The sequence below is a fragment of the Dasypus novemcinctus genome, chromosome 3 (assembly GCF_030445035.2).
Source record: "Dasypus novemcinctus isolate mDasNov1 chromosome 3, mDasNov1.1.hap2, whole genome shotgun sequence".
Taxonomy (NCBI): Eukaryota; Metazoa; Chordata; class Mammalia; order Cingulata; family Dasypodidae; genus Dasypus; species Dasypus novemcinctus.
In genome coordinates, this window is record NC_080675.1 from 53612749 (window position 1) to 53639139 (window position 26391).

The window sequence follows — 26391 nt, forward strand, 5'->3', positions numbered from 1 at the left end:
CCCTGCAACCCCAACCCTCCCCCACACTTGTGACCTGGCGGCTGCAGTGGGCAAAGAACAGCAGCAGTTGCTGGGTGCAGATGGAACAGCTAAGAACCAGCCCTAGGAAGCAGGGGTGGCAGCGAGAGGCGGGACCTCCTTTGAGCCGAGGCTACTCCTCCACACACACATATACACATGTGCTCCTTTGTCCCATCAAATATCACTCACAAAACACAAATGCAAAGACTAAATGATTAAGAATTTTGAGACGGTGCCTGGAGAACAGTAGCTTCCAGTTCTGGACCTTCGGAGCACAACACACTGCAATTACACTGGTTGCAAACCCCTGGGTTGGAGATTCATAGAATAAGAATCAAGATAGAAAGGGGCTCAGCCTGTGGAGGTCCCCTAAGGCTGAATTTTCATTTACAGCACTGGATGGAGACCAGGGGTGATTGAGGAGACACAATGAAGTTGGATTTTAGTGATTGATCTGATGGAAAAATGCATAGTAGATTTGATAGAAGACAATATTAGCAGTTTTACCAGCTAGGAATTCAACAGTTAGCTTTAGGAAGAAAAGGGTAGAAACAGCATAACACTTTGCTTTGCTTGAAGTAAACTATTTGACTGCCAACAGTTCTAATTCTGAATACATGCATCAGCCCAAACACCATCTTCTAATATTCATTTCTAGTCAATAGATTTATATATTTTTTAAAGTCTCCTTTTCTCAGGGACAATACCCTTACCAAAACAGTGTTTTCTTTTTAGGATCCCCTTTTATAGGCTTGGAAATAGGCTCAATGAACGTTCAATCAGGACTGTGATTGTTGTGGCCACCTATTTCCCCACCAAGGCATTTCAAATCTGCTTCCGATTTTTCCTCTGAGAAATTCTAATACTGGTGTGAACTCTTTCTTCCTAGGTACCACCAGATCATCAGCGGCCAGATGTAAACCAGGAGCCAACTGCCCCAGTTCACACAGTGGCATCAGTAGACAACTGTCACCTTTATCTGTCACCGAAGATTCTTCTGCTCCTATTCTTGAACTCCAGAGCCGAGGATCTTCTGGAGTTTGTGGACATAGAGTGGAGAGACAGAACAGATCAGGTGTGCCAGTGACCTCCTTTTAATAACAGTACATCTAGGTAACCTGCTTCTAACCAGCCATGAATGTCCTCACCATTGGCACAGAATGTGGAGGTGTTGCACAGACTCTTATTAGTGGGTACAGGGCAGGTTTATGAGTGAAAGGAGCAGGAAAAAGGGAAATGAATAGATAGCATGTATTATAGGGTGGAGCAGAAACTAAATACCAAAACTATAGTTGAAGAGTTTTAACACACGGTTCAACAATGACATCTAATGACACAAGAAGCTAGTTTTCTTACCTTCAAGAAGTCAAAAGCCAGCATCTTTATTCTCAGCGCTGGTATTCAGTCATAGCCCACTGTGCCTATTCTGAAAAGAATAAGACCAGTAAAAGCACAGGGTCTGCTCTTGTGCTCATTAGGACCACCAGTTCCAGAAACCCTTCCAATTTTCTCAATTTGATTCCTTCTGCAGGCAGGAGACTTTCCTTGCTCTCCGATCAGCATTTACTGCTCGGTCAAGCCTTTCCTCACGTCCACCTGACCAGTCATTCTCCAAATTCAGGGCTATGGGACATGGCTAGATAAATCTCACAACTGTGCCATGAGTTTCCCAGCAAATTTATCAAGTTTAAGTACAGCAGGGTCCTCCAGATTGCTCCCCAGTACTATTAGCTGTCAGTGGTGAGCATTTTTTTTGCCTTCCCCAGAGAAGGCTTTCAAGCCCACAGTCCATATTCACTTCCTCTCAGCATGTGACCCACCACACTTCTGCCTTCTTGAAAAGAGCAACACAGTTGTACGCTAGCAAACTTTCTTCTCTCTACCCCAAACTGTCTCTATGCTTTTGTTTGCCAATTACCATCCTTGTGTATCATTTTTGTCTTGTGCTTCTTTTTTTCTGATGCTGACTCCTCTACCTGAATCCATGATTGCCTCCTCTCCAACTCTTCTACCTGCGTTTCAGTCTGTCCCTCTCCTTTGCTTCCTTTAGCTTGACTGGCAGCATACTAAAATCTCCTTCATCCTTAAAAACAACAGCAGCAGCAAAACATGCCATCCTAAATAAGTGGGTAGTAAAAAATAAATAAATTACATTAAAAATTAGACCTTTGAGAAAATTGGCTTTTTTAAAAAATGAAGAGAAATTGGAACTCAGGAGGCTATCAGTTAGGGTTGGGTATTGAGATGGGTAATGTAAAAGCTCTTCTGAGGTCCTACTAATTGGTAAAGAGGTATGCTTTTTTTTTAATGAGGAAATATATTTTTAAAGATATAATTTAAAAAAAAAAACAGAGTTTCAGCTCCTATATGAACCCTGAGGCTAAGACTTTAAAAAAGTGAAGAGAATGACATCTTTTTAAGTCTTCAGAAAATTTTAATTGGCTTTTGTAAACTGCAGTAATATTCCTATTACCTTAGTTGTCTGCAGAGCAGAATGTTCTGGTAATTAAATATACTGGTTAATAAGACTTGTCCTGTCATACACAGATTACCAGATTTCAAAGTCTATCATTAAAGATCACATAAAACATAATGTGCTGTTTCTTTGATGGTTAAGAAGACACTTGGGAATATTCTAGCACACCACAGAGAAGAGAGAAAAGGAGAATAATATAAAGAGCAACTCCATACACAGGGCTTTCATGAATATTATGGTACTTAACCTCAAAACAAATCCCATGAGATAGATATTATCACTGTTTGATATAGAAGGAAGCTGGGATGATATACTGAAGGGCATACAGTGGCAGAACTAGGACTTATGTTTCCAAATGCCAGTGGTCTCCAAATCAATTTGTAGGACTTCAGTAAAGGTACATACAAATGGATGGAATTCTGGTAAATCAATTTTAGTTTTTTATAAAAAACTATAAATAAAGTTAAAATGGTCGGGAAAGTAAAATATCTCAGAAGACTCAATCTTTCTTTGCTTTGTGAAATTAAAGAATTGGCAACAATGAAATCTAAGTAGCAGGAGAATGGGCCAAATTATGAAGGGATTTAGGTGACTGCCGATGGCCTCAAAAATCCTGTCCATGGTATGTATGATGGTAGTACAGAAACGATCTTCAAAGAAGGTGATGATGAAGGCAGTTATTACCTCAAAGGAATACTGAGAATCTTTGGGGGCTCATTCCTCCCTATGAGAATGTCCCTGCAAATAATGCAGTCTGAAGTGCACTAGGGTGAAGCATGCACCCTTTAGTTATCACTTCTCTCAAACCTCATGCAAAGATTGCCTTTCCAGCCACGAAACAGAGCTTTTTCTCCAAGCCATTTCTGAAACCTCCACTGTTTGAACAGAGGGGAGGGGCTCAAGACTGAAAGCCATAGCTAGGCAGAATAAATATTCAGAATAAAGAAGTGTGGACTGACTTGGGTTCAATATGGCACTAGCCTATGTGACCTTGGACAACCCTTAACACAAGTCCCAGCTTTCTCAGTTGTAAAATGGGAATGATAATGCCTACTTAATGGGGGCAAAAGGTTCCTTTTTCAGTCTCCCAATACAAGAGTCTTTTACTCGACTTGCTTATTCGTCCTAGCTTTTTTCCTCTACTCTCTGCATAAGCCACAGTGTCAAAAGGGAATTTATGGAACTGTCGTCAAAAGCAGGTATTGTCTCTACAGAGTCATGAAGAAGCTGGCCAACTCATCGTTCCAGACTCTTCTCAAAGTCACTGCATAGTGGAAAGTTCTCCTGATCGTTTCCTTCCCCACTGCCTAACCAGTGCTTGTCTTCCACCCTCATATGGCCTTGTACCTGACAGGGTTGACCCTATTCACACTGTATTGCATACAGAGGGTGTGTTTTCTGGCTTTTCCACTGGACTATGAGCTCAAGTCTTTCATCTTTAAGCCCCTGGAACCTAACTAGCTAACCAGCATCTGATAAAGACTCCATAGTATTTCCTTGAACAAATGAATAAAAGAATACCAGTTTTCATCTTCATGAACCCTAGGCCCTGTCCTGAGAATTCAGTATAGTTTATAAGTCTTAGAAACCATGTAACAATTGAGTTCTTGCTTGGTTTATAGTCTCCAATGTGAAGTCCACTTTCAAGGCCTTCTTCTCCCCCAAAAGGGGAGCCAAGGTTCTGTCTTAGCTTAGGTTATAGCACAGTGGGGCAGTCACATATGGCACATTAAGGAGTGAGAACATGTTCAGCAGGAGATTCAGCAGGTTAGGAGAGAGAAAGTAAGAAGCTCCATCAAATGTCACCTTGAAGTCCGTGGGCTGCAACCTGTCTTAACCTCCAGAATAGACCTTGTGCCTAAAGGAAGACACCAGAGATGTTGTAGATAACTCTGTTTCCCTTCCCCCAGTATTTTACCATCTGCCATCTCAGCTCAGGACTCATGGTGACTTCCCATTTAACTTCTTGATAGATATGTGAATTAATTATGTTGAATGTGTTATGTTTCACAGAGCTGTGGCTAGTATGAAAAGATGTTGCTGCTACATTTCCTTAGTAAATGCAAAACTACAGAGCAGAACTTTTTGGACTCCCAGAGATATGTTAGTTATTCTGATTGGAAAATGGTTTTGTGTAGTCAAGACTTGCTCTTGTTCTTGGGACACATTGCTTTTCAATTGAAATCATCCTCTTTCATGCAGTTAAAAAAACTATCTCAGTGACTTATAACACCAAATATTTATTTCTCATTCATTTTTCAGTGTGGGGGATACAGGGCAACTTTGGCTGGGTTTTGCTTCATGTGTGTCTTCTCATTCCCCTACGCAGACCAAAAGAGCAGCCCGTTTTTGGGATTTTCTGTTCTTGTGACAGATGGAAAGAAAAAGTGAGCTGTTGGCACCTTATGAAGTTTCTTAAAGCTTCTGGGGGTGGGAGGCGTAGCATATATCACATCCGCTCATATTTGATTGGAGAAGGCAGGACACATGGCCAAGCCCAAAGACTGAGACTTGGCTGTTTAATGCTCTCTCAGGAAGAGGGGGGGCACAGTGGCAAAGAACATACCATCTACAGCAGTTCATGCGCATTCTGTGAGGGTCTAGATACACACTGCCCCTTACAGAGGAGGGATTCAGGAGAATTATCAGCTTCTTTCAAAGCTTGCTTCTCCTCTAAAATAATTATATAAGAAATTCAGGGTTCTGGCTTAACGATGGTAGAAAAGAAATACCACTGATGATTCCACTGTCTGTTTCTTCGTTTTCAGCCACCTTTTTAAAGGAACTGACACATTTGATTGCTGTTGTGAAACCTGACTTCCACACATTTGTATTCCTTTACTGTTCTCAGGAGACGATGGGACACAGACACATGCGGAGAACAGCAGCCCAAAAAACAGAATCAAGGCTCGCTGCCAGTCATGCACATCCATAGTTCTGAAGGCCGTGTGGGGACTCTTGATCATCTTGTCAGTGTCATCATCTTGGGTTGGAACCACTCAGATTGTAAAAATTACTTATAAGAACTTCTACTGTCCATTTTTCATGACTTGGTTTTCAACAAACTGGAACATTATGTTTTTTCCAGTCTATTATTCTGGTCATCTGGCCACTGCTCAAGAAAAGCAAACTCCAATGAAAAAATTCAGGTAAGTTTCCTGTTAAATCTTTGACAGGAGATGTTTTCAAATATATTTTTTGTAAAATGCCTATTTCCATCTCTTTACAATGTGAGTTCACTTGGGGATTGGCGAGGGGCAGAGTAAAAAATTGCTAATGATCTCTAGGAAGCAGAATCAGTCTCTGCCAAAAAAATCATTGAGTGCCTATAACATGTGTGGCGCTGTGCTCATGCTTTCATGTATCTTACTTTATTTAATCCTCATCAGTGCTAACGTCTACCTTTTTTTTTCATAGTTTACATTTGATGTGTTTTGCCCACAAAACACCTATTATTAATGCTATCTATTAGTATTGTATATTTGTTATAGTTTATGTGAGAACATTCTCATATTTGTACTAATACCTACCTTTTGAGGTAGTAGTATTATCCCCATTTTAACACATAAGACAGCAGGTTCAGAAAAAATAAATGACTCGTCCAAATTTACATACTTATAAATAATTGAACCCATATTTAAACCCAGAGCCAGCTGTCTGTAAAAGTCATATTTTAATAGAACACCCTGTGTCTCAAACCCAGAAAAGAATTAATCAGATGGATTATTATAACAAACATTTGTACACTATCCCAGACACATGCAGTTTCTAGCCATGAGCAGTAGCAGCTGAACTTGCTCTGGAGCCCATGGTTCTAGAAGTTGCTCTGTGCTAATCCTGGTTTCTGCAGCTCCTTCTTGGAGAGCTCAGAAAGCTGGCAGAACTAATGTCTCCTGCACAGCACTCACAGAAGGTCAAAGTTCTCTTGCCAGCAAATCGCTTTTTGAAAAGGAAAAGCCCAAAGTTAGTGATTAACTTCTAGTACTATCCCTCTCATCACCAAGAGACAAGAGTCGTTGGTGGCCTCTGCAACAGTGGGTGGAAGGATGATAGTTCTCCACACCAGTTTATTTTCATCAACTGAATGGTGATGACTTTTCTTGCAGGAACCAAATAACATTGCTTTCTTGCCCTATACCTAATGAAAAGAAATAATGACTATTATAATGGGTGTGTTATGAAACTATTTTTAAAAACTTAAACTGTAAAGAGTCTTATCTTCAACTACCATTTTCTTTCACCCACTTGGAAATGCCTGGGATTATTAAAATCACACTGTGAGCTGATTTTTTATGTGTGCCTACGAAAACTCAATGATAATTAAAGAAAAGAAAAACAATTCAAAAGGAATACATATTGTCTGGTTTGGAGGAAAGAATAAAGCCCCATACTTGCTTGTGATTGCCACAGATACTTTGTATTTCATTCTCATCAAAATAGACATGATCTTGATCGTAAGGTGTTTTAATGACAATATTTTAAAAATGATTGCAAGGGAACATGGCTATCAGACTAAAATCCTCTGTTTGAAAATCCTGTGTGTATTCATAGTGTGCGCCTTCTACTTGGATGTTCCTATGGCTTAGGCACACAGACCAATAACCAAAATTTAAAAAGGTTAGTATGTGATATACCTCATGAACACCTCAAAGCTGGCCAGGTCAATATTGTTTAAGATAACACATTTACAAGTGACTGCTGCTGACAGAAATGTCAGTTTGGGAATGAGCCTCATGTTTACCACATGTCTCATGTCAGTCTAACTCTGAATTAGCAGAATCTGTGATTTGATAAGACTCCCCCACCTGTTAGTACTATTAGAGTTGACCATTTCTGAAACTGAATCAAAGAGCTTTTATTGTCAAGAAGAAAACACTATCTTTGTAGGGACTATTCTCTAGGGGGCCCTCTTCACATGAGATTTAAACATTGCCAGAAAACTCTGAGATTGTTAATCTCTTTTCCTGGTAGACTCATTAACATCATCTGACAAGAAGGTACTTCCCAAAGCTTGGAAGAACAAGGGGGCAATAGAGTTAGAGTGTGAGACTGAAAAACAGAATTTGTCCCACAGTGCCAGACCCTCTATTTTCTTCTTTTCTCTTGAATAATTATGAAAACACTTTCAGTTGTTTTTTTCTTATCACTAACATCAAAAATAATTTTCCATAAAGTATCGAATCTAGATGATAAGGGTTGTCCTTTTGAAAGTAGGTTTTGATAGTAAAATCATTTTATTTACATACTACCAGGAGAATTCAACTGCCTCAAGTGAATTAGAATTTTAGAAAGAAAAACACATTTACCATAGGCTTAAAAATGATGATTTCTTAAGGAAAAAAAGTCTCTAAAACCATGAAATTAGAACCAATAATATAATTTCTTCCTGCATTAGGCACCTGTGAATGGTGCTTAAGACACTATCTGACATACAGAAATGGCTTGACAACTAGTAAATGCTAGTGTTAGGATAGGCCCACTGTTATTTGCTTCTCCATAAAAATCTTTTTTTTTTTTTGCTTTTCACATTTCCTAACATTTAATGCTTAAATTGCTTAAATAACATAAGGTTTTACACAAGTAATCTGATATTTGAATGGAGAACATTTTCAACTCTTGCACCTGTAGTGACAATTATGGAAAAGGTTGACAGCAAGAGAAGAAGGAAAAAGAAAGAGGCACAGTGAGGGAGTGAACACCTGGGGTACAGGACAAGCCAGGCGAGAAGCATCTCTGCAGGGTAGCGTGGTTTCCCGGGACAGCTTTGGCCTATGGGCTCTGCCTGTCCATAGGCATCTGCTGGCCTTTCTCGGGGCTGGGAGAGTTCCCTCATGTGCATCCAGAGTCTATGTTCAGAAGCACTCAGGCCAGCATGACTGCGGGCTCTGGGAAAGAAGAACCTTCACTGGCTAGGTCTGGTAATGAGAAAAAGACTTTAACCAGATACGGGTTTTGCTTTGGTTCTTAAGAAATACATATTTAAAACGGCATTTAGTGTTTGCAGATGTCAGAATAAACCTACAACTCTCAACTCCAGCTTTTTCACACAATTCATCCCTTCTTAAGCACAGAATATAAATCTCATGTCCAGGACGCTGAAAACTGCCACTCATTCTATATGTAGATTCAGACTCTACCTAAGGCTGTGGGGCTTTAACGAGGCCATCCATTTTCCTGTGTGGTCTGAACACAGATTTTGTGTTTACTTGATAAAAGGCTTTTGCCTTTAGGTTATTTAATTCCTTCGTTGAAGTTGTGTCTCTTTCAAGTTAAAGTTTTCCTCTGGTAAATAATGTTTTCGTTTTTACTTAAATGCTTTCGTTTTGGTTGTCTCCCACATGAAAGTGAAACCACTACACAACTTCCTTTGTGTGCAATACGCATTTTTAACCTTCCTGGAATCGCAGCTCCACAATTGTCAGCACAGTTGTCTGCTTGAAAGCAACCCTCGCTATGAGCCTTTACATTTAAAGCCATGTGCCTGTGCTTAGAGCCTCATCACTAAATCACCCCCTCACTCCACACAGCCCTCCTGGGAGGTAAGTTCATTCATACATGTGAGGCAAACATTGGCTAAAGATTCCTTTGGTTTGCAGTACTTTGAGGCACAATTACTTCTCTTCAGAAACAGCTGGAAAAGAAACCAGTTCTCTCTAGAGCTGTGTAAAGATATTTTATTATAAACACTATAAATATGTAAATGTTAATAACTTGTTGCTTTGAACAAGATATCTATACTGCTCGTGAATATACAAAGCCTGGCACATGGTAGTTGTTTAATAAATGTTTGAATGTTCATGAAGGACTGAGTGAAAAAATATATAGCTAATTTGTCCCAGTGTTAAGTCTGTTTTCAGTCCATAGCCTGATAAGCCCAATATTGTACTACTTCCATTATTGCCTGCATGTATCATTTTGAGTAAAATGATTGTTTGGGCTAGATAATAAAAATAATCAGAAATCCAGTACATCAAAGAGTGACTATTTCTACATAGTAGGTTCAGACAATGCCTCCAAAATGGCCAAATGTTTGCATATAAAGATAACCTGAGTTTTATATTTTATTTTTACCATTTGGGGATTATTGCAGAGGCTGTCTTAAAAATGCTAGAAGAAAAAAGAAATCAGTCAGTTTGACAGATATATTAGAAAGAGGCAAAGTGCCTTAGGAATAATAAAATCCCCAAAACTGTCTGGCTTCACATGATACATGAGGACCCCTGTTCAGCAGGATTCTATTCACACAGAAGCAGCCTTCTTGACCCTGTTGCATTCACCCGCTGGGAAGACTCTCCTCTCTTCTCCAAGAGCATAGTTGTTTCAGACACTACCTATTTGTGAATTTCTCTAGATTTCTCTGGGAATGTTTAGAAACAGCAGAATGGCTGCTCTGGCAGTCTTGAGAGAACATCTAGGCAGGAAAGGGCCTAGCTTTATGCTCTTTCCAAGGAAACCTGTGCACATGCTGTGGCCTATAGTTATAAAACTAGTTTCAGTATGTTGCATATACAAAGGATGGGTCCTTGAGTTATCTGTGGTTTTGCCTGAAAATCACTGTCCAGAGTTAGGAAGGATGTGTCACAAATAGTGCCTGGATATTAACCTCTTTTTCTTTCCTAGGGAATGCAGTCGAATTTTTGGTGAAGATGGTCTGACATTGAAGCTTTTTCTTAAAAGAACTGCTCCCTTTTCTATTCTATGGACTTTGACCAATTACCTGTATTTACTGGCTTTAAAGAAGCTGACGGCCACGGATGTCTCTGCTCTTTTCTGTTGTAACAAAGCCTTTGTCTTCTTGCTGTCGTGGATTGTGCTGAAAGACAGGTTCATGGGAGTGAGGGTAATGGCACACTTGATTCGATGTGCGATGCCTCCCTTAGTCGTAGACCCTTGGCATCAGGAGAGCTGCCTTGCTTCATGGAGTTTCTGTAAAACTTCTCCCATTGGTTCTGAGTACAAATTGAACTTTGAAGATGCATTAGGAAGCCCAGGTGGTTACAGCATCATGAAAGGAGACAGGAGTTGTTTCTTCTGGGTAGTCAGCTGGTTTTAAGAGGAGGTACTAAAACTGTCAGAGAAAATAAGCTCTTTTTTTAGAATTAATTTTTAGAATTAATGATGTGATCAACCCCTTTTGTCCTCAGAAAAGAAGGGTCTGAGAAAATTAGGCACAGTAAAGATGATGATTTGCTTTTTCAATCAACCCATGTTGGGACAACCCCCTCATGGTCTTTTTTTCCTACCAGAGATGGATTTAATTAATATTGGTGTAAGTAGATAAGATTACCAAACAGTAATTAAAGTCACCGGTAATGGCACAATGCTTTTAAAAGTGGCTATATATCTAGTGTGACTAATCTAGAAATGGAACTAAAAGCAACAATGTGTACTTTGGGATACAAATCCTTAATTGAACTGCATTAAACTTCTACCAGCCACTTCAGTTTTGAGTTTATTCCTTTCAGGAATAACATGGATTTAATTTTTTTTTTTTTTTAGTATGATTACTCTTTGTTAGAAATAGATTTCTTGAAAGCCATACAGATTTAAGAAGCCTATTCTCATTCATATAATTTGGCTTCTACATTTGGGAATGCCACTATGATGCAAGTATTGAGACTGTAATTCTTTAGAAGAAATCCAGTTCTTTTCCTAGGAAATCAACATCACCTGGCTAATGTCCTCTGAAAAAGATGTCCAATATTATATTTGGAAGATATTTTGCTATTAAGACATAGCTCTTGTTGGCAATGATTCTAGGGTCCTTGCTCTCTGCCCGCCCCCCCCCCCCCCCACCCAATGCTGAAATTAATATCTACATTAGAGGAGGAGTTTATGATGGCCATAAACTCTGAAAGCTTTTTTTTGGTAGCCAAATTAACAAATTCTAATTGTATCTTGGAGATGCTGCACAGAAAAGAAGCTTGGCATGAACAGGAAGTAGAAAGCTAGAAGATAAGATGAGAAACTATGTGAGTCAGTCCAAGATATCACTAGAATATACCTAATGTAATACCACCTTCCCCACTAATCTTAGAACCCAAAGGACTCAGGATCATGTATTTATACCTGGAACACTGGTGCTGGCTTTCACCAAAAGGAACCCTACCAAGTACTTGAGAACAGGGACATTCCCTGAATATTGTTCACCACATCATTTAGGATGGCTACGTAATTCATGGGGCGTAGTACACAACAAAAATTGTTTTAATTATTAAGAATTTTCAGGATGGTGACAACAGAACATTAAACCAAGTACAGGACCTTTCTAAGTATGGGGGAGGTGGCCTGTACCTCTACATAGGTTGTATGCCAATGAAGCCAGCCCTGGTTCTACTTCCAATACCTAAGATAGTGCAGGGCACAAAGTAGGGGCTCAATAGATATTTGAAGATATAACAAATGAGTGCATGCTTATGAGACATCTCTCTTCACTATCTACCATCACCATGGACTGCCCATGTATACCTGCAGGGTCTTGGAAGAAAAGGGGGAAAAAGGAGATTTGGAGGCTTTTCTGCCCTTTCAGTGGCATCTGAATAACCAAAAGGAAATCAGTGCAGTCACTATCAGATTTATCAGTGGGAAAATCAATTGAATTAGAGTAAATGAATGCATTCAACCACAGGCCTTAACCAATGCAAGAGGTCATAGCAAAAGCACAGTGTTCGAGGACTGTCAGGGGAAAAAAACAGGTGTGTGACATTTAAATTACAGATTATAGATTGGTTTTATAATATCTGGAGGCTATTAAGCATTGCCATTTTAAATTTGGCCTCTGTAGTAATTTGAATGGCCTTCCACCCTTCCATCCAAAGGTATGTTCATTTCCTAATCCCCAGAATGTGAATATGACCTTATTTGGAAAAAGGGCCTTTACAGATGTAATTACATTAAAGATCTTGAGATGAGGATTATCTGTGGGTCTGAAACCCAATCACAAGTGTCCTTCTAAGAGACACAGGGAGGAGAGACACACAGAAGAAGAGGAGGTGGTGTGAATAGGATGGAAGAGATTGGAGTGATGCAGCCACAAGTCCAGAAATTCCAGGACAGTCACCAGAAGCTGGACTAGTCAAGGAACGGATTTTCCCCTAAAACCCTGCTGGGTTTTGAACTTCTATCTTCCAGGACTGTGAGAAAATCCATTACTGTTGTCTTACACCACCAAGTTAGTGGTAATTCGTTACAGCTGCCTCAGGAAACTAATACAGCATCTGTAAGTGATAAGATCTGATAGAAGTAGACAATAAGAACTTGTTAATAAACATAGAAGACATCATAGATGGCAAAATAGTAAGCATTAGTGTCAGTCATGCTGGTAGAAGTCAGATATTTTTCATTTAAATGACAAGAAGTATTTCATTTCTTACTGTGAAATATTGGGAAGTGTTTAATGCCATGCTCCAGAAGAATGACAAAGTGTAATTTTAATGATGTCCATAGTCAGTCCATGGAATATGATAAGCACAAAATATATTCAGCATTTTGCCTTTTGACAATATCAGCAATTCTTTTCCTCCTGAGAAATAATGAGAACGTGTATAATTAGGTCATTTGAGAAATCAAAGGAAGTCAGATAAGAGTACTGACAACATAAATGCAGCTCTTACTTATTGCCTTCATCTACAAATAATCTAAAACACAGCCCGTCCAGATGCCACCCTCTAAACCACTCTTTTTTTTTTAACTGTTAAAACATTCTTTAATTCATCAAATTATAATTTATATTTCTGACTTCTGCTAAAGCTTCAGTTTTTTAGAAATTGTTGATGGCTGGTTGACTATAACTCTCATTTGCTTGGCCCCAAGAATGATCATATTTCAGGTAAAAAGATATCACCTTGCCTATGGCTCTTCTTTCATTTCAGAATAATATTCATGGGCAGAGTGAAGTATGCTTTAAGTTATGTTATCAGTAACATGGATTTAACTGGAACTCCAGTTGGCCAGAATTACCAATGCTCTCATAAAAACTAATTATCCATTTTGAATAACTTAATATTTTGTTTCCTTGGAATATCAACTGAATTACAAACAGGTGATCTATTATACATTTAGTTTTCTATTATGAAATCATTTCAACTAATTTGCTGATAAATTTTGGTGTGTTGGTAAAAGAGCTCCTTCATGAACAGTTGCTTGCAGTTGATTCATGATCATCCCATGGAAATTAGGAAACTTCTTTAAAAGATCATAACTTTTAAAAAACTGAAAATATGTTGTAAGTGATCATCCAGCTCTTGCAGCTTCACAGATGGGTGTTTTCCCATCTCTGAGTTCCTGTCTCATTTAGCTAGAGTTCTCAAATTCCTGAGAACCAGAAAAGCCACTTTAATGAAAGAAAGTTCTCCCCAAGGAAAATGAGCCACTTGCTGAGAGTTTTCCTTTCTGTCTCTGGTGTCTATTTCCAATGAAAAGTAGAAGTCCAGTGAAAAGCAGAAGTCAGACTAGAAAGCAAGAACACTTTCTTTCAACTCTAGTAACCTCCCTTTTTTTAAAATTTATTATTAATTGAAAATCTTTTTCATTTTAAATTTCCTTATACATATGGAGAAAATTGGTGGGCAATGAATGGCTCAGGAGACACCAACTTTCTTAGCAGATTTAGGAAATGATTTTGTGTCCCTTTAGCTTGGCACCTACATGTTTTCCTGCTACATTTGGGTCTCTATGCAGTTCTCTTCCCAAACTATGGCTGTTTGGGAAACCTTCTGAGATCCACCAAGGACTGACTGGAGTATGTCTGTTAAAACTGAGTCTTTCCTTGCTTAGACTTCACTTCTTTGAATTCAGTCTGCCTCCAGAGCTCTCTAGAAAAAGGCATTAGAGCTAAGCAGCTAATATTACATCTCAACATAAGATTCAAGATGACCTTTTGCTTACATCTTGCTTTCAGTTAATATTCATGCAGTAACTGTTCAATCATGAGCAGTGCGGAATCCGATTCCTTTATCCAGAACCTTCATGGAGAAGGGAGTGGAGGATGGGTAGTGGGACTCATCTTTCTTATTCCCTTCTTGGCAGAACAAAAAATTATGAATACAGCCAAAGGAGGCAAAAACTGAGTTGTGATGGATTCAAGATTTTATGCCCACAAGGAATCCATAACCTCTTCAATGAGGTGCAGTCAGTGGGTCTACTTGAATCATTAGGCAGCACTCGTTGGCCAAGTTATTAATGTGTGTCCTGACCTAATCTTCTGCCATCTGTAGTCTTGACCCTGAGTGTAGCCACTGCCAGGAATGTAGCACTGAGGCCCTCCACTTTAAGGGCTTGTGTAGGCTTGGGATTCAAGGGCCCGTATAGGCCAATGAAGCCCCTCCCTGCTCCACCCAGTTTCAGGAAACAGAATTAACCTCAAGGAAAAATAAGGACATAAGTTTAGATTATGATCCCTCATTCTGAACTTTGAAATCTTTGAAGGAACATTGCAGGAAGAGAAGCAACTGAAGATTCACCTCAATGTCCTGGCAAACCCTTACAGAGATCAGAAAAAAAATGGAGGTGTTGGCTATTTTATGTTCACTACAGTTATTAATATTCTCACCTAAACCAGATTCAGATGATGGTAGTGGTGGGTTCTACATCTTATTTAGACACCCCTGGGTGGTTAGGAGGCTGGAATAGGTTAGGAGAAGGGCCATGTTTTTCCAAAGACAAGTAGGAAGAATAACTTGATGGTGCATTTCTAGTAGAAAGCCCTCATATGGATGCTAATTTGTTCCAGAAGAGTTTTGTTGGTTATCACCATGTGAATTAGTACATTTTACATTTTGACAAAATATTTGAGGCATGCTTGGCTTTGTGCAGACATATTTTCAATATCCTGAACTTGAACTTGAGTAGAGTAGCTTTGGGCTTTTCTGTTGAGAAGAATAGACTATTAATTCTTCTTGATGACTGATTCTGAAAAGGCAGGTAACTCAGATCTATGCTTGGGCTATATGTTCTCTGGAAATTTAAAGAGTATTTACTCTGCAGTTAAACCAAGAGTGCCACGCAGAGCCACTCTGGGATCATACAAACAACTACTCCAAAAAGGACTTCCATCCAACATTTTCCTGCATTTTCTAGATAAGCTGAGATCCCTCCCCATAGTCCCAACTGTGTGGATAAGAAATAAATTGAAAATTACTTAAAATATGGCCATAGAGAATTTTTTCTATCAGATATTTGTGAAATTTAAATAAAAATGTAGCAAATAATTTAGCTTATCTGCCCATCCACTCCTTTTCCCCACCCTAGACACCTACTATATAATCTATAAACTATTGCTTATACCATGGAAAAGAATCTAACATCTCAAATATTCAGACTTCCATGATTTAAGAACTTAACAAATAGTGTTATCTGGCCCCCTGAAGTGAAAATGCTTCTCTCCCTGAAGGCAATTGAAAGAGACACTGGAGTAATTGACATGTCAATTTAAGTGGTCCAGGCTAATATTTTCACAGGCATATAAAGTAAAATGTAATGGAGAGTTTAAGAGGCTTACCATGGTTGTAATTTTGAATTGCTATACAATTTAGGTAATCTTTGGCCATATCCAATTCCTACTTTGAAAAAAATTATAATAGAAATATTGTGCCTATATATTTTTACTAATGGCTGACTCAAGAAAGGAAGTTCTCCCAACTGTGGTCATTTCTTGGGAAAAATCATATTAGATGCTCCTCATTTTCCAGACATTATATTGGAGTGTTCCTTTTGTTTTTTTTCCTCCCTCTGGGTTGTTTGTTTCCACAACTCCCTAATCCCAGACACCTACATAGATATTATAAATACTTTTTAGAATTGTAAATACTAAACAGCACATCATGTTAAAGTTTATTTAGAATTAACAGTATTATGTTAAGCTTGTCTTGAAGCATTCACGTGTCTATTTGAAAGAAAGCACAAATGATGCTCGGCCAAAAGAAGACAAATACTAACCACCTTTATTGCCTACAAGTTCTGAATTATGAGGGAAATCAAAATGTGCACATGAATACTTTAACCCATGAGCATTGTTTAAACACAAAGCAGAAAATGTCAGTGTCTGATACCCCTTTTCATTTCTCTGAAATCAGATTGCCTAGAGAATTGTTGCAAATCCCTAGCTGAACTATAAATCCCCAAATCAAAGAAAATGATAACCTTTACAGAATTTCCCTATCTAGATAACTCCTTCACTATGTTTATTTATGAGTCTATTCCTCCTTGTTTGGAAATTTTCCTTGACACCTCATGGTGTGTGTATTAAATTCTATTCCCTATAGGTTGAGGCATAGTCTAACTAGAACACACGCCCTGCAGCTTTAGAGAAAATGATAGTCACTCAGCAAGGCAATACCTCCCACCAAGCAGCCTCCCAGATAACATTTTATGAAGATGGTTTTTCACTGCTGACATGTCGGCGTCTGTTCTCAAGTACTCCCGCTGTTTTTCATAAAGGACGCTTTAGACTGGAGCTGCTCTGAAACCAGCCGTGCACTTGCTTTGGGAAGTCATTAACAAAAGAATTGCTTTAGGAGCATCTAAATTATATGTGTCACTGTAAGCATACTTTGCACTGGCCTCAAGCAAGTCTACAGTTACATGTCAAAGATCTACATTTTGTTGTAATGAACAATTCATTGATAATGTCCAAGGGGGCGGGGGGGGGGGGGGGGGGGGGGAGGGAGAATCACAGGTGAAGAGCTATTACAGGAGCTGACAAAAATGTATGTGGATAGCTTAATACAGAAGAAGTTATTTACATGGGAATACTTAGAACTGAAGTTTTACAAAATCACCATGTATGTTTAAATTTCTCACAAATCTCATCTTGATTTTAAAGTCATAAGACTATTTCACAAGGAAATGACATATTATTCCCTAGGCCAGGACTGTTATTTTACAGTTTACTGTAGCTTTGAAATGTTTTCCAGTGAAACCAGTTCAAGGCAATTAAAGAAACAGATGCAAACTAGCATTTCATTAAGGAAGTGGACTCTTGTTTTGAATATACCAAGGATTATATCAATTTACAGTAAACCATTAGGACTTCCATTGAATTATGAATATTTTACTTTATGCAGTTAATGTTGTTGAAAAGTTAAATGAATTATCCTTCTGTGGCATACAAAAAAACAGAATTAATTTGCATGTAAACAAAAGGAAGAACTGGCCTCCATTGATATTCAAAGCTACAGCACAAACTCCGCTCCCTCCTGTATCAATCACTGTGAGAAGTTATTCATCTTTCTCTTTTCCCTTGACCTATGTTTTGCCTCTTAGCTGCATCAATATTATGTCTCCCTAATCAAGTCCTGGTTATATGGAGATTTTCAAAATTTGTATTGATTGAAGGAGCTGCCTAAAATGTATGTTGAATTATTTGAAGCAAAAGAAACCAGTATAGATGAATATAGCAGTGACTTCCTATTAAACTTATCTCACCAATATGGACATTAGTCAATAATATGGACATTTAGTGCTAAAAATTAAATTAAAAGTCACTAGCCCTTAATTAGAACATGAGCAGCTTTTATATTCTATGCCTGGACATCTCATTCAGCATTCTGATTTCCTTTTAGGACTGACCCTTCCTGCATTTAAACAGCAACAGTGATTAGGTTTGAGGAGGTATTTAACGACTTTCATGAAGTCTTGAATTGCTTGCTCTGGGATACAGAGGCCTCAATTTTTTCTGTTTCCTTGCCTTCTATTCGACAGATAGTTGCCGCAATAATGGCAATCACCGGCATAGTCATGATGGCGTATGCAGATAATTTCCACGCTGATTCCATCATAGGAGTAGCATTTGCAGTAGGTTCAGCCTCTACATCTGCTTTATATAAGGTATGCTGTCCACTTCCTTTTGTAGTCAACTGTCATTCATAGTTTATATTCAAGGAAGTACAAAGAAAACCTGGGTTAGAAAAAAATATAGATGTGTTCAAATCATAATAAGTACCATTTATTTAGTACATGCTATGTGCGAGGTACTTGCCAGAAAATTTTATCTTTATCAAGTCAAGCTTGTGAGGCATAGGTACTTATCCCCACTTTCCAGATGAGGAAAACTGAGGCTTTGAAAATTAAGGTAATTTACCCAAGGTCATATAGCCAGGAAGTAATGGAGCCAAGATTTAAACTCTGGACTGTTACTGGACTGGCCAGCAACAAAACCAGTGCTCTACTATACCCCCTGCCCTTCCATCAGCAAGTGGCTGGAGAGAAAGGCCTCTCCTCAGCAGAGTAAATTGTGGCATTTCCTTATGTTCCTTTAAGTTAACTATCTATGGTCATTACTTTAACTCCAAAGAGGTGTTAGAATAATAAACCAGCTGTCAATTGCGAGCTCACTGCTTGCTATATATTAACCCCCTACTACAGGAGTTCATGTTATTCCATAATGAAGAACCTCTTTTCTTCTCTGATGGATGCCCTGTGTCTGCTCTAAGTACTCATCATTCTTTCTCCACTAAAGGCCCCCTGTAAGCAGTGAAAATTCTATTCAGAGTCATTGCACCTGACTTCAGAAGTGAGGACTAAGAGAGCAGATCTAAAAGGTTATTCCCCGAAGCTCTACTTTTAAGAGCCAACTTTCTGGATGATCTAAAGTGTCGTTCCAATTTCATCTCTCTCACTGTTTCAATGAGAAAATACTCTCTGAAAACCTGAAAATGTCCTTTGCATCCCTCCTGGATGTCTGTGCTGATTATTCACCACACTGCAGCTCAGAAGGCATGACGTCTATTTCCATATTGACAGTTCCTGGTCCATTAATTCTGTGTGACAAGCTTGACAAGTGTTCACTCAATAGCCATTAGCGTCTAACCTGCCCCCCAACTGAGCCTCCACCAAGATGTCTGATGTGACCAATGTGAGCCTATGCTTAAGTTCTCTTGATTGTGTCAACCAAGAGAAAAAATATTAAGTTCAATTAAAATTAAAAGCAGTACCTAGAATTGCTGTGCTACCAGGTACACTGCCTTTTACAGGGACTCCTCCTCACCACATTACAGAATTTATTCATTCTGAGAGAGATTCTATTTGCTAAGATGCACAAAATCATGTCTGCACCATAATTCCAGGCAGAAAAGATCTGTCCATTCTAAATTGTTCGTTATAGGATTAGTATAGAAGACAATGGTTAGGAAATTAAGAAATAGGTAGTAGGAAGCCTCTTCTATGACTTTAGATGACCATTCTCTCCTTGTCAGTCTTCCTCATGCAGGTTTATAATCAGGGGGGAAAGGGGGTTTTGTTTTTTTTTTTAATCCAGAGAATAAACAAAATGTTTGTGAAAATATTTTAAGCTTAGAGTGAAAAGTACTTAAAAATCCTAGGCATTGTTATTATTTCTCTCAACAACATAATGATAGGCTCTCCCTGTCCAATTTAATTTTCACTATTTGTCAAAATAACAGCGAAAAAAAAAAAAAAGGATGAAATGAATCCCATGCTTCAAAGCAAGACTTGATGGCATCTCAATTGCAAAAGAGTTTTCTGGGCTTGTCTGTACTCTTATTTGTCATTCACCTTATACCCATCACTGATGGCAGCTCTTAACATAGTATACAGTACCCCAACAGTTTTCAACACCAGAAGGAATTCATTTTTATGGCATTTTCTATTTTATGCAAAGGCCATAGAGCATTTTAATTCCCTATCTCAACAACCTGTCTAGTGCCATGTAGATGGCAGGGTAAGAAGAAATGGAGGATACATTCTCAGCCAGTTAGGTCACTATAGAACAAAAGAACTCACCATTCTGACTGAGCAAAGTCTTCAGCTGTGTGGCTAAAAGAACTTCTTTCCTATTCCAGGTTTTATTTAAGATGTTTCTTGGAAGTGCCAACTTTGGTGAAGCGGCACACTTTGTCTCCACGTTGGGTTTCTTCAATTTAATCTTCATCTCCTTCACCCCAGTCATCCTGTATTTCACCAAAGTGGAGCACTGGTCTTCTTTTGCAGCTTTGCCCTGGGGCTGTCTCTGTGGAATGGCAGGGCTGTGGCTAGGTAAGTAGCCCTGGTTTGGCCTTCCAATTTCTATGTTATTCAGCCTTTCCTTGCATTTTTTAGTTTATCATGGTAGGATTGTTCTCTTGGGTAGCTCTATTTCACAAACTTAACCTGAAATTGGTTTATGATATTGAATGTTTAGAAGGTTCGTTTCAGGCTGTTGCTTGATTAGCTCAGAACTATGCAACTGGTGTGCCCCACATGGGTTAAAGTGTGCAGCTAGAGGCCCAGGCCCCTTCAGCATTGATCTTCAAGCAGCCTCATCCATCCATCATGATGTACTTCCATGTGTGCCATGGTGTATCAGAAGGAGGTGAGAGAGCAGATAGAGCAGTCAAGGAACTCAAAGTGATTCAAAATGTCTAGAACACCTGGTGCAGAGGGATGGGGAAGGAAGGAGGTGAGGTTCAAGAGGGAAGCAGGTCATAAAAGACCTAGAGAGTCACCCCAAGGAGTTTGGACTTAAAATCCTCTTCAAAAATCCTTAAGCAGAGAGGTGACATGCTCATGTCTGCATTTTAAAAAGCTCACTCTGGCTGAGTATGGAGAATGGATTTAAGATAGGAAGCCTTCACCAGGTGAGAGAAGATGAAGGTCTGAACTGGGCTTTGTTGGCCAAGAAAAGGCAGCTAAGGTCTTTTTAATGTCTTCTCTCTCAGTCACCTATAATTTGAAGGCTGTCTACCCCACCTGAGCAACCAAGGGGCTCCCATTTTCAAGCTGTGGGGCTGCTGTCACTTCAGGTGACAGCATGAAAAATAACAAGCCTGCTCTTCTCTCACCAAGCAGTTGAAAAACAACAGCCTAATGATTCAGCATCTGTTTACACAGAACCAAATCATTTTCACTTCATTCCTCTTTCTTCATACTACCAAGGTCAGCCCCCTCTACCCCTCTATGTCTATTTTTACCTAACATGCTCAACCTGCAGGACATCTGCCAAATCTTAGCTGGCCTTCTTTGCTTAGTTGATATCATTTGAAACAGTAGAGCATTGTAATTCCTGGGACACAAATGTCCTTATTTTTGTTCCCACAAGGGCATTAGGTCATCTATTTCTACCCCAACTTGGGCCCCTAATGAGGAAGGCTTAGATAAAACAGGACACACTTAAGAGAAGGGACAAACCTTAATTCTTGGACTGTTGGGTTCTATTTTCGAAGGCCTAAAATGTGTGGTTACCATCTCTCTTAACTCCTGCTAAATTGAGTAGAAATCAATGGCAGTGATTCCATGAGACCAAAACAGCCTAATAAAAAATGTTTAGATTATTTCCTGGACAAATACAGCCTAACTGGAAAAAGATGGTATCACAATAACAACCCTAACAAAAATTTCACTAACTCTTGTCTCCAGCTGTGCACAAATGATTTCCAGATTGCTTCAAAGTAACCTTCCACCAACCCGGATTTCTAGACATGTCTAATACATGCTTATAAGCAAATCTACTCAGGCTGGGTGCTGCCTAGGCTAGCAGGGCACTCTGGTTCCCCACCAGCCAGCAAGATCTGCATATTCCACTGGGTGCTGCCATTGTCCACCATGCCTACCCCCAGTGCACTGTAATCTTCACCGTGACCAAGCAGCACTGGGGCAAAATGGGGACAGCCTTTCTCCTGTCTATGTGGCACTGCAGCTGCCCCCAGTGTTTAACCATCTTCGGCACTCCCACAGTTTTATTTCCATCCCTCTCTTCTCCATAGGAATCAGATATGATCGGTTGGGGTTGAGTTAGGACACAGATTTGAGAGACAAACACCAGGCTGCACTCTGTACTGCCCCACACTCCCTAAAACTCTGGCTTCCTAGTTTGCTGAAATTCACCCTACCTCATGCCTTCTCTCAGGTTGAGCTATCTCCTTCCCTGGCAGTGCCTTAGTCCAAACGCAGATTGGCCTCATCCATTCACCTGCTGCACTTGCTTCCCACCCTAGGTTAAAGATAGCACAATAAATTATATTATTTTCCTTAGATGTTAAAAGAGTGTGTGCCACTGAATTTACCAGATTCTTGCTGAAGGGAAGGGCTCAGTTCTCACGCAAATACCAGTAGTTTCATTCAGCCTGCTAAAACATCCAGTTCAGTCAATGAAATAATAGCTGAAGAGTTCCGCAGAGTCCATGCTGTATTTAATGAATTCCTGATTTGTTAGAAAACTATTAAAATAATTCTGCATAATTTATGTGTACTTCTTTTTTGAAAACTTATTTTTGATAACTTTTGAAAGGGATAGCTGATTATTTTAACTCATTTTATATTTAAATGGGTACAAAGGTATTAATTAAAGGGCATGAAGCTTGTTTTATGGACCAGTCCTCAGGCTACCTGTGCACAAATCAGGATGTGAAGAAGATCCCTAGAGTTCGGTAAATTATATTGAACCCATCACTGCTTGCCCTTATGATGAAGAGAGGGGTACAAAACATCATAGACCATTGGACAGAACTTCCTTTGGACAGTAATAGTGGAGCCTTTTAGTTATCCAGAAATATGCCATAATGCAGTAAAGTAACAAGAGATAAAGCCCCAAACTTCAATCAATCACCAGTTTTCACTCTCTGGCTGGCACCAACCCAGAGTTGATAAGCAGCGTAGAGAATTGATTATTTCACCTCTTTGCATTTGCTCCAAACACCATTTGGCAGCAAACTGGCAAGAGATCAGGCAACTAGTATAGCAGAGGAAGAGGAAAATGTATGATTAATTCAGGCCATGTATATATATCTAAAATCAGAGGATTAATTGACCAATAGTGCAGATAGTTTTTAGAAGTCTTGTTTAGCAAAGACATTGATTCTTTTAAATTAAGAAGACAAGAACCCTGTGTAGTAGCAACTCCCCTTCATCCTGTATATCCTCCTTTATTTTATAGCCTTCAACATCCTGGTAAATGTTGGCGTGGTGCTGACATACCCAATCCTAATTTCCATTGGGACAGTGCTCAGCGTTCCTGGAAATGCAGGTACTGGTACAGTTTCACTTCTGCAGATTCTGACTACAATAAGTCTCTTGTTTGTGTTTGTTTTACCCACTGAGTTGTTTCTTCTAGCAATTGTGAATTGTGTTCCTTGCTGGGAAGATGTTTTTAAATATCATGAAGGTGGCAGACAACAGAATAACTATGCAGCAGATTTAAATTTTGCAGCTTCAAACCCTGTTTTTACTTGCTTGTGTTTTTAGAATTAAATACCAAATGTATCATTTGGGTTTCATGTAATCTCCCTGACAACCTAATTTTGTGGTATTTTTAGAGGAAGTCCTATGGAAACAAAAGGCACCCCAGCATAGGACTTTCAAGTAAACGTCACTAATGAAAGTGTAGGAAATGTTCAGGATGCTGGCTCCACATCAGACTATCCATGGGGAGCTGCGGAAGCTTCTCCTGGGGGCAGAGCAGATGGCCCTCTGGAATAGATATAAGGGGAAAAGTGATTTGACTCACTTCAGGGACACGAGAAGAAGCCATTTCCCACTATAATCTTCCTAGTGAAATCATTTAGTGGAGTCAGTAATGAAAGTGGGTGACTGTCCCGTCCATGATACCAAACCTCAGGCAACCATCTTTCCTTCCCCCAGAAATATCCACAAATACTTATTAAGCACTTACTTTGTGAGCAGGGCTGTAGAGGATTCAGGGGGGAAAAAATTACATTATTGTTCCCTTAAGAAACATACCAGTAAGTTCAGAACACAAGATCAACATGCATGAATCAACGTGAAACTCGATGAAGTAAGTTATTAAAAGCCAAATTGTGTGAAACAGATTCCAAGGGCCTCAGCTATTCAGAGGAAAGCAATCTCAGGGAGGGGTGGCATTGCCAAAGAAGTGCTTTCATTCATCTGTGGATTCAATCATTCAATAAATAATTACTGAGCCCTTAGTATAAGTATATGCCAGGAACTGTGCCAACACTGGTGATAAATCCTCATTAAGGCCCAGTTCCTGCCCTAAGGACTATGTAGTCTAGAAAGGGAGACTAAAGGAACTGAGTGATTACAATGTAGAGGGAGAAATGCTTTGATAAAAGTATGTGCTGAATATCCTGAAAGCAAATAGGAGAGCCATCCAAGGAGGCTACCTACAAGAAGCCCAGAGGAGAGATTAGCTGGATGGAGTGGGATAAAAGAACAGAAGGGCATCCTACACAAAAAAAATGCATGTGCAGAGGTCCAGATGTTAGCAAACTTGGCTCATTTGAAAAATATCCAATAGTCCATTAGGAGAATAGGGTACCATTAGGGAAGAGCGAAGGAGTACAAGGAAAGAGGACAAGTATTAAGAGACAAGAGTGAAGAGGTAATTAAGAGTCAGGGCACCTGGAATTTGAGCAGAGCCTTGAAGGATAAATATGATTTAGAGCAAGGGTTCTTAACAAGAGATCTATGATCTTGAATTGAAATTCAAAAAAAAAAAAAAAACACCAACAACATTATTCTTGTGGGGACATGTTGGTGCGGGTGTGATATATTTATTAAATAATACACAGTATAGTGTGGACTTCGTAAGGGATCTGTGGTTGTCACTTGACTGGCAAAGGGGTCAGTGTGACCAAAAAAAAGGTTAAGAACCCCTGATTTAGAGAGCAGGAATGGAAAGCAAACCAAGAGAGCAAATAAATAAATGATGATAGGAAAAATGGAAAGACCAGCTTGAAAGAATAAGGAAGACTTTTGGAAATCTGTAGAGGTAACACAGACTTTGGTCATGTGTTTTCAAATGAACTTAGAAAGAGTCACATAGACTGAGACTGACTTGATTTTTCTTCCATAGCTGTGGATCTCCTGAAGCAGGAGGTGATATTCAATGTTGTACGCCTAGCCGCTACCATCATTATCTGCATTGGGTTTCTGCTGATGCTATTGCCTGAGGAGTGGGATGAAATTACTCTGAAATTCATCAACAGCTTGAAGGAAAAGAAAAGTGAGGAGCATGTGGATGACATCACTGACTCCAGTGTACACCTGAGAAGCAGAAGCAGAGCCAATGGGACAGTGTCTATACCACTGGCTTAAAGAGGGACACATTTTGAGTGCACGTGGATGTATATTCTGTGAATATAATAAAATTTTTCTCACTACCTGTACAATCAAATGAAAGCATTAATTCAGAATTTGGATAAATCATATGTGAAATAATGCCAACAATAAAAGTTTACGTTTATGTGCTTCAAGGAACTGGTGTAAATAATCACAATAAAATTTTTTTATTAAAACCTTTTTGTCCTTGTCCTATTTCTTCTGTTTTTCAGGGTTTTTCACCCTTAACTCACAACATTTCCTGAAAACATAAGATTCTATTAATTCATGGACTTGTCATCATGTTTTATTTTATTTTATTTTGGCAGCTTTGTTCATTTCTTATATTCTTACTGATTCCCTGTTTACCTATTCTATCCATTACTGAGAGGGGAGTGTGAAAATCTTGAACTCAAATTGCTAAGTTGTCTATTTCAGGTCATTTACCATCCTCTTTTTCTCACCTGGAACTGAGACGTTTATATTGAGTCAGGAAAAATTGCATAAGAGGTAAACACATGAAAAAGATACAGTCCTTATTTAAGTCCTATAGAGCCTGAAGTTTAAAAGCTAGAAAGTCATTAAACAAATAGCAGCATTGTTCCTACATTAGGAACAATGAAGATACAAAGATATAGAAAGCTCATCTGCATTTTCAACATCCTTAGGGTAATAAAGAACATAAGACAGTTTACAAATATCTCTAATATGAGCTAGACATTTGAAAATGGCACAGTGGATAGAGAGAGAATGTCTCTTACCAGCCATCTCTAAATCCCTGCACCACCAAGTTTTTGAAAGAATTGTCTAAATTTGTCTCCTCTTCCTCAACTCCCACTCACTCTCAGACCACTGCAATCCAGTTTCTGCTCCCGTTGTTCCTC

The 26391-nt window shown here is 39.1% G+C and overlaps 1 protein-coding gene across 2 annotated transcripts in view; it reads left to right on the forward strand.

The window, feature by feature from the left end:
- The window catches only part of SLC35F4 (solute carrier family 35 member F4), a 297066-nt gene extending 271362 nt beyond the window's left edge, over nt 1-25704 (forward strand). For both annotated transcript variants that reach the window (XM_058293369.1, XM_058293370.1), the window contains exons 2-8: nt 911-1096; nt 5349-5646; nt 10118-10337; nt 18197-18322; nt 20296-20488; nt 23364-23453; nt 25263-25704. In XM_058293369.1, coding sequence (XP_058149352.1) covers nt 911-1096; nt 5349-5646; nt 10118-10337; nt 18197-18322; nt 20296-20488; nt 23364-23453; nt 25263-25504 — 1355 coding nt within the window. In that variant the 3' untranslated portion in view covers nt 25505-25704. The remainder of the gene's footprint in view (nt 1-910; nt 1097-5348; nt 5647-10117; nt 10338-18196; nt 18323-20295; nt 20489-23363; nt 23454-25262) is intronic.
- Nucleotides 25705-26391: the final 687 nt, after the last annotated feature.